The 15,836-nt window shown below is 32.0% G+C and overlaps 1 protein-coding gene across 1 annotated transcript in view; it reads right to left on the bottom strand.

Annotated features, from left to right (window-relative positions):
* Positions 1 to 15,836, bottom strand: part of fat3b (FAT atypical cadherin 3b) — a 305,444-nt gene that overhangs the window by 219,531 nt on the left and 70,077 nt on the right. The window contains exon 5 of the mRNA XM_061961744.2: positions 6,235 to 6,353. Within this exon, the coding sequence (XP_061817728.1) occupies positions 6,235 to 6,353 (119 nt within the window). The remainder of the gene's footprint in view (positions 1 to 6,234; positions 6,354 to 15,836) is intronic.

Genomic DNA, 15,836 nt, shown 5'->3' with positions numbered 1-15,836 from the left:
GCGGCGCCGCACCTCACTAACCCCGAGCAACAACACAACACCTCGCCTAAATGTGATGTCACTGTCGTGTTGTCACACAACAACAACACATTTAGTTGTCACACAACACATTTAGTTGTCAAACAACACAACACATTTAGTTGTCACATATCAACAAGACATTTAGTTGTCAAACAACACAACACATTAAGTTGTCACACAACAACAACACAGCACATTAAGTTATCACACAACAACAACACATTTAGTTGTCACACAACAACACAACACATTTAGTTGTCACACAACAACAAAACACATTTAGTTGTCACACAACAACACAACACATTTAGTTGTCACACAACAACACAACATATTTAGTTGTCACACAACACATTAGTTGTCACACAACAACACAACACATTTAGTTGTCACACAACAACAACACATTTAGTTGTCACACAACAACAACGCAACACATTTAGTTGTCACACAACAACACAACACATTTAGTTGTCATACAACAACACAACACATTTAGTTGTCACAAAACAACACAACACATTTAGTTATCAAACAACAACAACATAACATATTTAGACGTCACAAAACAACACAACACATTTAGTTGTCACACAACAACAACACAACACATTTAGTTGTCACACAACACATTTAGTTGTCACACAACAACAAAACACATTTAGTTTTCACACAACAACACAACACATTTAGTTGTCACACAACAACACAACATATTTAGTTGTCACACAACACATTAGTTGTCACACAACAACACAACACATTTAGTTGTCACACAACAACAACACATTTAGTTGTCACACAACAACAACGCAACACATTTAGTTGTCACACAACAACACAACACATTTAGTTGTCATACAACAACACAACACATTTAGTTGTCACAAAACAACACAACACATTTAGTTATCAAACAACAACAACATAACATATTTAGACGTCACAAAACAACACAACACATTTAGTTGTCACACAACAACACAACACATTTAGTTGTCACACAACAACACAACACATTTAGTTGTTACACAACAACAACACAACACATTTAGTTGTCACACAACAACACACTTAGTTGTCACACAACAACAACAAACACAACACATTTAATAGTCACATAACAACACAACACATTTAGTTGTCACACAACACACTTAGTTGTCACACAACAACAACACAACATATTTAGTTGTCACACAACAACAACACAACACATTTAGTTGTCACACAACACGTTTAGTTGTCACACAACAACACAACACATTTAGTTGACACACAACAACACAACACATTTAGTTGTCACACAACAACACGACACATTTAGTTGTCACACAACAACAAAACAACACATTTAGTTGTCACACAACAACACAACACATGTAGTTGTCACACAACAACACAACACATTTAGTTGTCACACAACAACAACACAACACATTTAGTAGTTGTCACACAACACGTAGTTGTCACCCAACAACAACACAACACATTTAGTTGTCACACAACAACAACACATTTAGTTGTTTCACAACAACAACACAAAACATTTAGTTGTCACACAACAACACAACACATTTAGTTGTCACACAACAACACAACACATTTAGTTGTCACACAACAACAACACAACACATTTAGTTGTCACACAACAACAACACATTTAGTTGTTACACAACAACAACACAAAACATTTAGTTGTCACACAACAACACAACACATTTAGTTGTCACACAACAACACAACACATTTAGTTGTCACACAACAACAACACAACACATTTAGTTGTCACACAACAACAACACATTTAGTTGTCACACAACAACACAACACATTTAGTTGTCACACAACAACACAACAATGACAACACTGTGGTCTCTCCAGCGGAAGAGATTTTGCTGACTGAACGCCATCTTGTCATCGTTCAGTGTAAATGCCAATTATTTTATAGTGGCCTGCCATTTCATTTTATTGTGACCCGGCATGTCATTTTATTGTGGCCCATCCCATAACTTTATGTGGTCCAGAACTTCATTTTAATGTGACCCTGCCCGTCATTTAATTGTGGCCTGCCACATCATTTTATGTGGTCCGCCACTACATTTTAAGTTGGCCCCCCATATCATTGTAAAGTGGCCTGCCATATCATTTTATATTGCCCCGCCTAGAATATTTTATTGTGGCCCGCCAGATCGTTTAATTGTGAATTGCCACATAATTTTGAAGTAGCCTGTCCCATAACTGTGTGGCCCGCCACATCATTTTATTGTGGACCGCCAGTTCATTTATGTGATCCGCCACATTATTTTATTGTGGCCACAATTTCATTTTATATGGTCAGCCACAGCATTCAAGTGGCCCACAACATCTTTTTATTTTGACTCGCCACATCATTGCAAGGTGGCCCGTCCAATAACTTTATGTGGTCCAGCGCTTCAATTTATGTGGCCCTCAATGGCATTTTATTGTGGCTGTTCACATGATTTTATGTGGTCCACCACTTCATTTTAAGTTCGTCCTCCATATCATTTTAAAGTGGCCCGCCAGATCATTTTAATTGTGGATCGCCACTTCATTTTATCGTAGCTTGTCCCATAACTGTGTGGCCCGCCACGTCATTTTATAGTGGACCGCCAGTTCATTTATGTGGTCCACAACATCATTTTATATTGTCAGCCACATCATTTATGTGGCCAAACACATATTTTACAGTGAATCGCCACTTCATTGCAATGTGGTCCGTCCCATAACTTTATGTGGTCCATCATTTTAATTATTGTGGCCCTCCACATAATTTTATGTGGTCCACCACTTTATTTTAAGTTTGCCCTCCATATCATTTTATAGTGGCCCGCCAGATTATTTAATTGTGGATTGCCACTTAATTTTAAAGTGGCCTGTCCATAACTGTGGCCCGCCACATTATTTTATTGTGGCCGCAACTTCAATTTAAATGGTCAGCCACAGCATTCATGTGGCCCACCACATCTTTTTATTGTGGATCACCACTGCAATGTGGCCCGTCCCATAACTTTATGTGGTCCTCTACGGAATTTTATTGTGGCCGTCCACATGATTTTATGTGGTCAACCACTTGATTTTAAGTTAGTCCTCTGTATCATTTTAATGTGGCCCACCACCCGCCAGATCATTTAATTGGGCATCGCCACATGATTTTATTGTGGCCTGTCCCGTAACTCTCTGGCCCGCCAAGAATATTTTATTGTGGAAAGCCAGTTCGTTTATGTGGTTCACAACCTCATTTTAAGGTGGCCGCAATCTCATTAAATAGTGGCCCGCCAGATCATTTAATTGTGGATCGCCACTTTATTATATCGTTGCCTGTGCCATAACTGTGTGGCACGCCAAGAATATTTTATTGTGGCCCGCCACATCATTTTATTGTCGACCGCTAGTTCATTTATGTGGTCCACAATGTCATTTTATATGGTCAGCCACATCATTTATGTGGCCAACCACATATTTTACCGTGGATCGCCACTTCATTGCTATGTGGCCCATCCCATAACTTTATGTGGGCCACCACTTCAATTTAAGGTGGCCCTGCACATCATTTTGTGTGGAACACCACTTTATTTAAATGTGGCCCTCCATATCATTCTAATGTGGGCCGCCATATCATTTTATAGTGACCTGCCTAGAATATTTTATCGTGGCCTGCCAGTCATTTAATTGTGGATCGCCACTTAATTTTTAAGATGGCCTGTCCCATAACTGATAGCCCGCCACATCATTTTATTTTGAACCGCCAGTTCATTTATGTGGTCCGCCACATCTTTATGTGGGCCACCATTTCAATTTAAGGTGGCCCTCCACATCATTTTATTGTGGCCCTGCACATCATTTTGTGTGGAACACCACTTTATTTAAATGTGGCCCTCCATATCATTCTAATGTGGGCCGCCATATCATTTTATATTGACCTGCCTAGAATATTTTATCGTGGCCTGCCAGTCATTTAATTGTGGATCGCCACTTAATTTTTAAGATGGCCTGTCCCATAACTGATAGCCCGCCACATCATTTTATTTTGAACCGCCAGTTCATTTATGTGGTCCGCCACATCTTTTTATTGTGGCTGCAATTTCATTTTATATGGTCAGCCACATCATTTACGCGGCCTACCACATCTTTTCATAATGGATCGCCACTTCGTTGCAATGTGGCCCATCCGATAACTTTTTGTGGCCCTCCACATCATTTTATGTGGTCCACCACTTAATTTTAAAGTGGCCCGCCAAGAATATCCTCCTTGATAATCAGTCGATCTCTACTTATTACAGATCCTTACTAGCTTGTGTGCTACTGTGTGCCTAGCTGTTGTGTATCTGGTTGTCAAGTTAAAAAAATAAAATAAAATAAATACATGAAAATAAATAAATAAACATATTAAAAAAAAATTACTGTCCAGTTAAAAGAATTAAAAAAAATAGCTGTCCAATTGAAAAAAAAAAAAAATACATGCATTTTCTAAAATGGCTATGCAGTTAGAAAATATAAGAATAAAATAAATAAATACATTTTCAAAAATAGATGTCCAGTTAAAAAATATAAGAATTAAAAAATAAAAAATAAACATTTTCAAAAATGGCTTTCCAGTTTTAAAAAAATGAATAAATAAAAAAATAAATACATTTTCTAAAATGGCTATCCAGTTAAAAAATATATATAAGAATTAAAAAAAAAATATATAAAAATACATTTAAAAATAATAAAGAAATGCAATTCCAGTTTTAAAAAAAAATTATATAAATAAATAGAAAATAAATGCATTTTCTAAAATGGCTATCCAGTTAAAAAATATATATAAGAATTAAAAAAAAATAATATAAAAATACATTTAAAAATAATAAAGAAATGCAATTCCAGTTTTAAAAAAAAATTATATAAATAAATAGAAAATAAATGCATTTTCTAAAATGGCTATCCAGTTAAAAAATATATATATTAGAATTTAAAAAAAATAAGATAAAAATAAATTTCCAAAAATGGCTTTCCAGTTTAAAAAAATAAATATATAGAAAATAATTACATTTTTAAAAATGTATGTCCAGTTAAAAAATATAAAAATGAATTAAAAAAAATAATAAAGAAATGCAATTCCAGTTTAAAAAAATATATATATATATAAATAAATAGAAAATATATACATTTTCTAAAATGGCTATACAGTTAAAAATATATATATTTAAATTTAAAAGAAATAAGATAAAAATACATTTCCAAAAATGGCTTTCCAGTTTAAAAAAATAAATAAATAGAAAATAAGTACATTTTTTAAAATGTTTGTCTAGTTAAGAAATATAAGAATAAAAATGAATTTAAAAAAATAATAAAGAAATGTAATTCCAGTTTTTTTTTTAAATGAATAAATAAATAGAAAAAATGTAAATTTTCAAAAATGGCTGTCCAGTTAAAAAAAAAAAGAAAATACATTTTCTAAAATGGCTATCCAGTTAAAAAAATATAAGAATTTTAAAAAATTAAATACATAAAAATAAATACATTTTCAAAAATGGCTTTCCAGTTTTAAAAAATAAATACATTGAAAATAAGTAAATTTTCAAAAATGGCTGTCCAGTTAAAAAAATAAGAAAATACATTTTCTAAAATGGCTATCCAGTTAAAAAATATATAAGAATTTAAAAAAATTAAATGCATAAAAATAAATACATTTTCAAAAATGGCTTTCCAGTTTAAAAAAATAAATACATTGAAAATAAGTAAATTTTCAAAAATGGCTGTCCAGTTAAAAAAAAATACATTTTCTAAAATGGCTATCCAGTTAAAAAATATAAGAATAAAAATTAATTAAGTAGTTCAAAATAAAAAAAAATTCAAAAATGGCTTTCCAGTTTAAAAAAATAAATACATTGAAAATAAGTAAATAAAAAAAAAACGGCTGTCTAGTTAAAAAAAAAAAAAAAAATCCATTATCTAAAATGGTTGACCATCTTTGCACAAGTAAACATGCTGCTTGTATCAGACATTTTACATGCACTTGTTCATGTTGCTGATTGATATCTCACAGCAGTATCTGACGGGGACCCCCTCACCTGCACTGTGGTGTCGAGGGAATGTTACCTTGCTTATTATATTCATGCCAATTGCGCCTGGCAGCAACAACTGGGAGACGTGCGCCGCATTCAAACGCTGCGCTCGTTATGCGGAGGAGGAAAGCAGCCTTCGTACCTGAATGAAGACCTCCACAGAAGCCGACAGGGGCCAGACCCCTCGGTCTGTGGCGTAGACCCTCAGCCAATAGGAGTCCTTGCTCTCGCAGTCCAGGACGCCTGACGTGTAAATCACTCCTGTGGACGCACACGCGCGGGTTAATGGCGGCGGGGAGAACGTCCAATCATCAGGTGTGTGTGTGTGTGTGTGTGTGTGTGTGTGTGTGTGTGTGTGTGTGTGTGTGTGTGTGTGTGTGTGTGTGTGTGTGTTGTATTCCTTGAGACAAGTAAAAAGTACCTTCCATATGAGGAAATCATTGTCCCAATACAAAAAACCATTGCATCTAATGGAGAGCTAAATACTAAAGTCACTATTTGGTCATGTTGGGAGTCATTATTGTTCATGTTGGAACTCACTATTTGGTCATGTTGGGAGTCATTATTGTTCATGTTGGAACTCACTATTTGGTCATGTTGGGAGTCACTATTTGGTCATGTTGGGAGTCACTATTTGGTCATGTTGGGAGTCACTATTTGGTCATGTTGGGAGTCACTATTTGGTCATGTTGGGAGTCACTATTTGGTCATGTTGGGAGTCATTATTTAGTCATGTTGGGAGTCACTATTTGGTCATGTTGGGAGGCACTATTTGTTCATGTTGGAGTCACTATATGGTCATGTTGGGAGTCACTATTTGTTCATGTTGGGAGTCACTATTTGGTCATGTTGGGACTCACTATTTGGTCATGTTGGGACTCACTATTTGGTCATGTTGGGAGTCACTATTTAGTCATGTTGGGAGTCACTATTTGTTCATGTTGGAGTCACTATTTGTTCATGTTGGGAGTCACTATTTGGTCATTTTGGGAATCACTATTTGGTCATGTTGGGAGTAACTATTTGGTCATGTTGGGAGTCATTATTTGGTCATGTTGGGAGTCACTATTTGGTCATGTTGGGAGTCACTATTTGGTCATGTTGGGACTCACTATTTGGTCATGTTGGGAGTAACTATTTAGTCATGTTGGGTCTCACTATTTGGTCATGTTGGGACTCACTATTTGGTCATGTTGGGACTCACTATTTGTTCATGTTAGGACCCACTATTTGGTCTTTTTAGGAGTCACTATTTGTTCATGTTGGAGTCACTATTTGGTCATGTTGGGACTCACTATTTGGTCATGTTGGGACTCACTATTTGTTCATGTTGGGAGTCACTATTTGGTCATGTTGGGACTCACTCTTTGGTCATGTTGGGAGTCACTATTTAGTCATGTTGGGAGTCACTATTTGGTCATGTTGGGAGTCACTATTTAGTCATGTTAGGAGTCACTATTTGGTCATGTTGGGAGTCACTATTTGTTCATGTTGGAGTCACTATTTGGTCATGTTGGGAGTCACTATTTGGTCATGTTGGGACTCACTATTTGTTCATGTTGGGAGTCACTATTTGGTCATGTTGGGAGTCACTATTTAGTCATGTTGGGAGTCACTATTTGGTCATGTTGGGAGTCACTATTTGGTCATGTTGGGAGTCACTATTTAGTCATGTTGGGAGTCACTATTTGGTCATGTTGGGAGTCACTATTTGGTCATGTTGGGAGTCACTATTTGGTCATGTTGGGACTCACTATTTGGTCATGTTGGGACTCACTATTTGGTCATGTTGGGTGTAACTATTTAGTCATGTTGGGAGTCACTATTTGTTCATGTTGGGACTCACTATTTGGTCATGTTGGGAGTCACTATTTGGTCATGTTGGGAGTCACTATTTGGTCATGTTGGGAGTCACTATTTGGTCATGTTGGGACTCACTATTTGGTCATGTTGGGTGTAACTATTTAGTCATGTTGGGAGTCACTATTTGGTCATGTTGGGACTCACTATTTGGTCATGTTGGGAGTCACTATTTGGTCATGTTGGGACTCACTATTTGGTCATGTTGGAACTCACTTTTTGGTCATGTTGGGAGTCACTATTTGATCATGTTGGGAGTCACTTTTTGGTCATGTTGGGAGTCACTATTTGGTCATGTTGGGAGTCACTATTTGGTCATGTTGGGAGTCACTATTTGGTCATGTTGGAGTCACTATTTGGTCATGTTGGAACTCACTATTTAGTTATGTTGGGAGTCACTATCTGGTCATGTTGGGACTCACTATTTGGTCATGTTGGGACTCACTATTTGGTCATGATGGGACTCACTATTTGGTCATGTTGGGAGTCACTATTTGTTCATGTTGGAGTCACTCTTTGGTCATGTTGGAGTCACTCTTTGGTCATGTTGGGAGTCACTATTTGGTCATGTTGGGACTCACTATTTAGTCATGTTGGGAGTCACTATTTGGTCATGTTGGGACTCACTATTTGGTCATGTTGGGAGTCACTATTTGGTCATGTTGGGAGTCATGTGTGTGTGTGTGTGTGTGTGTGTGTGTGTGTGTGTGTGTGTGTGTGTGTGTGTGTGTGTGTGTGTGTGTGTGTGTTCTTGCATTCCTTGAGACATCAACAAGTAAAAAGTACTTTCCATCTGAGGAAATCATGGTCCCAATACAGAAAACCATTGCATCTAATGGAGAGCTAAATACTAGAGTCCGTGAACATTGCTCCAAAGTCAGGATTTTTTTTGTGTTGATTTAATGTGCATACAAAAGTAAACATTGACAGCAATATATGATCAAACAAGACAGCTGCTAAAGAAGGACTTCCCTATTCATCCCCGGAAAAACCTGCTAGGTGAACAGCTGATTTTTTTTACGACTTTCGGTCATCGGCCTTAAGCACATTACAAAAAATAAAAAAATAGATCTCATTTGCACCCCCTGGTGGTGAAATCTATCAAAATGAGGGTGGTCCCGAAAAGGAGGGATTTTCCAAATTGACTGTGTGTCGCTTTTAAAAGTGCTCCCCCTCTGGCCAACATATGAAATAACAAGTGTGTGTAAGAAATAGAAATGCGCCCCCTTTGGCCAAAATTAATACAAAAAAAATAAATAAATGTGTATATAGAGACATACTGCAATAACTTGAAGTAAATAAATAAATAAATGAACTAAAAGCAGCCTTTTTCTCACAATGTGTCGACTTTTTTCTTATAAAATCAGAAACAATTTCTCATATTCTTTCTGTTTCTGTAATATTGCAATATTTTGTCTTGAAAAAATATAACTTTTATGTAAAATTATTACTTTTTAATGCAAAATGGCGACATTTGTCCGATAAAATTCAGATTTTTATCACCATTTTTTTTGTTGTTCTTGTAAAATAGTGACATTTTTTAAGTGAAATGATGACTTTTGTCAAAATTTTGGCACGTAAAATTCCGATTATTATTATACCTTTGCCCAAATTTAAAAGTTTTTTTTATAAAATTGTGACTTTTGTTGAGTAAAATTATGACTCTTTTTAGTAAAATTGTCAAAATGTTAAGTTTTTCTTGCAAAATTGCGACTGTTGTTGAGTAAACTTCCAACTTTTATCATAAAATTGCACAAATGTTCAGTTTTTTTTGTAAAATTGGGACCAATTCCTCATATTCTTTCTGTTTCTGTAATATTGCAATATTTTCTCTTGAAAAAAAATTACTTTTATGTAAAATAATTACTTTTTAATGCAAAATGGCAACATTTGTCCTATAAAATTCAGATTTTTGTCACAATTTTTTTTTTTTGTTCTTGTAAAACAGTGAACATTTTTTGAGTGAAATGATGACTTTTGTCATAATTTTGCCAAGTAAAATTCAGATTTCTATTATAATATTGCCAAACATTTTAAAGTTTTCTTATAAAATTGTGACTTTTGTCGAGTAAAATCACGACTCTTTTGAATAAAATTGTCAAAATGTTAAGCTTTTCTTGCGACTGTTATTGAGTAAAATTCCAACTTTTATCATAACATTGCACAAATGTTCAGTTTGTCTTGTAAAATGTTGACTTGCGTTGAGTAAAATGACGACTTTTATTATAATACTGCCAAAATTCTACGTTTTTCTTGTGAAATTGTGACCTTTTTCTTGTGAAATTCAAACTCATTTTTCACAACAAGCTTTTTTATATATTTTTGTTCTTGTAAAATTCCAACTTTTATCGTAATATTACACAAATGTTCAGTTTTTCTTGTAAAATTTCGACTTGCGTCGAGCAAAATTATGACTTTGATTATTATACTGCCAAAATTCTACGTTTTTCTTGTGAAATTCCAACTAATTTTTCACAACAAGCTTTTTTATATTTGCATAGTATGTATATATTATTAATGTTGTAAATAAAGCAGTCTTTTTTTCACAATGTGTCGACTTTTTTCTCCCAAAATTGGGGAACAATTTCTCATATTCTTTCTGTTTCTGTAATATTGCAATATTTTCTCTTTAAAAAATTTCTTTTTTATATAAAATTATTGCTTTTTAATGCAAAATGGCGACATTTGTCATATAAAATTCTGACCTTTATCACAATATTGCTAAAAAAAATTTGTTGTTCTTGTAAAATAGTGACATTTTTTCGAGTAAAATTATGACTTTTGTCTAACTTTGTCAAGTGAAATTCCGATTATTATTATAATATTGCCAACATGTTAGTTTTCTTATAAAATTGTGACTTTTGTCGAGTAAAATTACGACTCTTTTGAATAACATTGTCAAAATGTTAAGCTTTTCTTGTAAAATTGCGACTGTTATTGAGTAAAAGTCCAACTTGTATCATAACATTGCACAAATGTTCAGTTTTTATTGTAAAATTTTGACTTGCGTTGAGTAAAATGACGACTTTTATTATAATACTGCCAAAATTCTACGTTTTTCTTGTGAAATTGTAACCTTTTTCTTGTGAAATTCCAACTCATTTTTCACAACAAGCTTTTTTATATATTTTTTTTCTTGTAAAATTCCAACTTTTATCGTAATATTGCACAAATGTTCAGTTTTTCTTGTAAAATTTCGACTTGAGTCGAGTAAAATTACGACTTTGATTATAATACTGCGAAAATTCTGCGTTTATCTTGTGAAATTGTGAGTCATTTTTCACAACAAGCTTTTTTATATTTGCATAGTATGTATATATTATTAATGTTGTAAATAAAGCAGTCTTTTTCTCACAATGTGTCGACTTTTTTCTCCCAAAATTGGGGAACAATTTCTCATATTCTTTCTGTTTCTGTAATATTGCAATATTTTCTCTTTAAAAAATTACTTTTTTATGTAAAAATATTGCTTTTTAATGCAAAATGGCGACATTTGTCATATAAAATTCTGACCTTTATCACAATATTGCTCAATTTTTTTGTTGTTCTTGTAAAATAGTGACATTTTTTGGAGTAAAATTATGACTTTTGTCTAACTTTGTCAAGTGAAATTCCGATTATTATTATAATATTGCCAACATGTTAGTTTTCTTATAAAATTGTGACTTTTGTCGAGTAAAATTACGACTCTTTTGAATACAATTGTCAAAATGTTAAGCTTTTCTTGTAAAATTGCGACTGTTATTGAGTAAAAGTCCAACTTGTATCATAAAATTGCACAAATGTTCAGTTTTTATTGAAAAATTTTGACTTGCGTTGAGTAAAATGACGACTTTTATTATAATACTGCCAAAATTCTACGTTTTTCTTGTGAAATTGTGACCTTTTTCTTGTGAAATTCCAACTCATTTTTCACAACAAGCTTTTTTATATAATTTAATTTTTTCTTGTAAAATTCCAACTTTTATCGTAATATTACACAAATGTTCAGTTTTTCTTGTAAAATTTCGACTTGCGTCGAGTAAAATTACGACTTTGATTATAAAACTGCCAAAAGTCTACCTTTTTCTTGTGAAATTCCAACTCATTTTTCACAACAAGCTTTTTTATATTTGCATAGTATGTATATATTATTAATGTTGTAAATAAAGCAGTCTTTTTCTCACAATGTGTCGACTTTTTTCTTACAAAATTGGGAACAACATATGTAATAACAAGTGTGTGTAAGAAATTTAAATGCGCTCCCTTTGGCCAAAATTAATTTAAAAAACTATGAAAAATATGTATATAGAGACATACTGTAATAACTTGAAGTAAATAATGAAGATTAAAAAACAATTACAAACAAAAAAATAAATAAATAAACTAAAAGCAGTCTTTTTCTCACAATGTGTCAACTTTTTTCTTATAAAATTGGGAACAATTTCTCATATTCTTTCTGTTTCTGTAATATTGCAATATGTTCTCTTTAAAAAATTACTTTATGTAAAATTATTGCTTTTTTAATGCAAAATGGCAACATTTGTCATATAAAATTCTGACTTTTATCACCATTTTTTTTGTTGTTCTTGTAAAATAGTGTCATTTTTTGAGTAAAATGATGACTTTTGTCATAATTTTGTCAAGTAAAATTCCTATTATTATTATACCTTTGCCCAAATTTAAAAGTGTTCTTATAAAATTGTGACTTTTGTCGAGTAAAATCACGACTCTTTTTAGTAAAATTGTCAAAATGTTAAGTTTTTCTTGTAAAATTGCGACTGTTATTGAGTAAAATTCCAACTATTATCAAAATATTGCACAAATGTTCAGTTTTTATTGTAAAATTTTGACTTGCGTTGAGTAAAATGACGACTTTTTTATTATTATTCTGCCAAAAGTCTACGTTTTTTCTTGTGAAATTGTGACCTTTTTCTTGTGAAATTCCAACTCATTTTTCACAACAAGCTTTTTTATATTTGCATAGTATGTATATATTATTAATGTTGTAAATAAAGCAGTCTTTTTCTCACAATGTGTCGACTTTCTTCTTACAAAATCGGAAAGAATTTCTCATATTCTTTCCGTTTCTGTAATATTGCAATATTTTTGTAAAAACACCATTTTGCTTTTTAATGCAAAATGGCGACATTTGTCATATAAAATGCTGACTTTTATCACAATATTGACAATTTTTTTTGTTGTGCTTGTAAAATAGTGACATTTTTTTGGAGTAAGATTATGACTTTTGTCATAATTTTGCCGATTAGTATTATAATATTGCCCAATGTTTTAAGTTGTCTTATAAAATTGGGACTTTTGTCGAGTAAAATCACGACTCTTTTTAGTAAAATTGTCAAAACGTTAAGTTTTTCTTGTAAAATTGCGACTGTTATTGAGTAAAATTCCAACTATTATCAAAATATTGCACAAATGTTCAGTTTTTATTGTAAAATGTTGACTTGCGTTGAGTAAAATGACGACTTTTTTATTATTATTCTGCCAAAATTCTACGTTTTTTCTTGTGAAATTGTGACCTTTTTCTTGTGAAATTCCAACTCATTTTTCACAACAAGCTTTTTTATATTTGCATAGTATGTATATATTATTAATGTTGTAAATAAAGCAGTCTTTTTCTCACAATGTGTCGACTTTTTTCTTACAAAATTGAGAACAATTTCTCATATTCTTTCCGTTTCTGTAATATTGCAATATTTTTGTAAAAACACCATTTTGCTTTTTAATGCAAAATGGCGACATTTGTCATATAAAATGCTGACTTTTATCACAATATTGACAATTTTTGTTGTTGTTCTTGTAAAATAGTGACATTTTTTGGAGTAAAATTATGACTTTTGTCTAACTTTGTCAAGTGAAATTCCGATTATTATTATAATATTGCCCAATGTTTTAAGTTGTCTTATAAAATTGTGACTTTTGTCGAGTAAAATCACGACTCTTTTTAGTAAAATTGTCAAAATGTTAAGTTTTTCTTGTAAAATTGCGACTGTTATTGAGTAAAATTCCAACTATTATCAAAATATTGCACAAATGTTCAGTTTTTATTGTAAAATTTTGACTTGCGTTGAGTAAAATGACGACTTTTTTATTATTATTCTGCCAAAAGTCTACGTTTTTTCTTGTGAAATTGTGACCTTTTTCTTGTGAAATTCCAACTCATTTTTCACAACAAGCTTTTTTATATAATTTTTTTCTTGTAAAATTCCAACTTTTATCGTAATATTACACAAATGTTCAGTTTTTCTTGTAAAATTTCGACTTGCGTCGAGTAAAATTACGACTTTGATTATAATACTGACAAAATTCTACGTTTTTCTTGTGAAATTCCAACTCATTTTTCACAACAAGCTTTTTTATATTTGCATAGTATGTATATATTATTAATGTTGTAAATAAAGCAGTCTTTTTCTCACAATGTGTCGACTTTTTTCTTACAAAATTGAGAACAATTTCTCATATTCTTTCCGTTTCTGTAATATTGCAATATTTTTGTAAAAACACCATTTTGCTTTTTAATGCAAAATGGCGACATTTGTCATATAAAATGCTGACTTTTATCACAATATTGACAATTTTTGTTGTTGTTCTTGTAAAATAGTGACATTTTTTGGAGTAAAATTATGACTTTTGTCTAACTTTGTCAAGTGAAATTCCGATTATTATTATAATATTGCCCAATGTTTTAAGTTGTCTTATAAAATTGTGACTTTTGTCGAGTAAAATCATGACTCTTTTTAGTAAAATTGTCAAAATGTTAAGTTTTTCTTGTAAAATTGCGACTGTTATTGAGTAAAATTCCAACTATTATCAAAATATTGCACAAATGTTCAGTTTTTATTGTAAAATTTTGACTTGCGTTGAGTAAAATGATGACTTTTTTATTATTATTCTGCCAAAAGTCTACGTTTTTTCTTGTGAAATTGTGACCTTTTTCTTGTGAAATTCCAACTCATTTTTCACAACAAGCTTTTCTATATAATTTTTTTTCTTGTAAAATTCCAACTTTTATCGTAATAATACACAAATGTTCAGTTTGTCTGGTAAAATTTCGACTTGCGTCGAGTAAAATTACGACTTTGATTATAATACTGCCAAAATTATACGTTTTTCTTGTGAAATTCCAACTAATTTTTCACAACAAGCTTTTTTATATTTGCATAGTATGTATATATTATTAATGTTGTAAATAAAGCAGTCTTTTTTTCACAATGTGTCGACTTTTTTCTCTCAAAATTGGGGAACAATTTCTCATATTCTTTCTGTTTCTGTAATATTGCAATATTTTCTCTTTAAAAAATTACTTTTTTATATAAAATTATTGCTTTTTAATGCAAAATGGCGACATTTGTCATATAAAATTCTGACCTTTATCACAATATTGCTAAAAAATGTTTGTTGTTCTTGTAAAATAGTGACATTTTTTGGAGTAAAATTATGACTTTTGTCTAACTCTGTCAAGTGAAATTCCGATTATTATTATAATATTGCCAACATGTTAGTTTTCTTATAAAATTGTGACTTGTCGAGTAAAATCACGACTCTTTTTAGTAAAATTGTCAAAATGTTAAGTTTTTCTTGTAAAATTGCGACTGTTATTGAGTCAAATTCCAACTTTTATCATAACATTGCACAAATGTTCAGTTTTTATTGTAAAATTTTGACTTGCGTTGAGTAAAATGACGACTTTTTTATTATTATTCTGCCAAAAGTCCACGTTTTTTCTTGTGAAATTGTGACCTTTTTCTTGTGAAATTCCAACTCATTTTTCACAACAAGCTTTTTTATATAATTTTTTTCTTGTAAAATTCCAACTTTTATCGTAATATTACACAAATGTTCAGTTTTTCTTGTCAAATTTCGACTTGCGTTGAGTAAAATTACGAC

The sequence above is a fragment of the Nerophis lumbriciformis genome, linkage group LG09 (genome assembly GCF_033978685.3).
Source record: "Nerophis lumbriciformis linkage group LG09, RoL_Nlum_v2.1, whole genome shotgun sequence".
In the NCBI taxonomy this organism is placed as follows: domain Eukaryota; kingdom Metazoa; phylum Chordata; class Actinopteri; order Syngnathiformes; family Syngnathidae; genus Nerophis; species Nerophis lumbriciformis.
The sequence above is the reverse complement of the archived record's forward strand: the minus strand, read 5'-3'. Positions and strand labels throughout refer to the sequence as shown.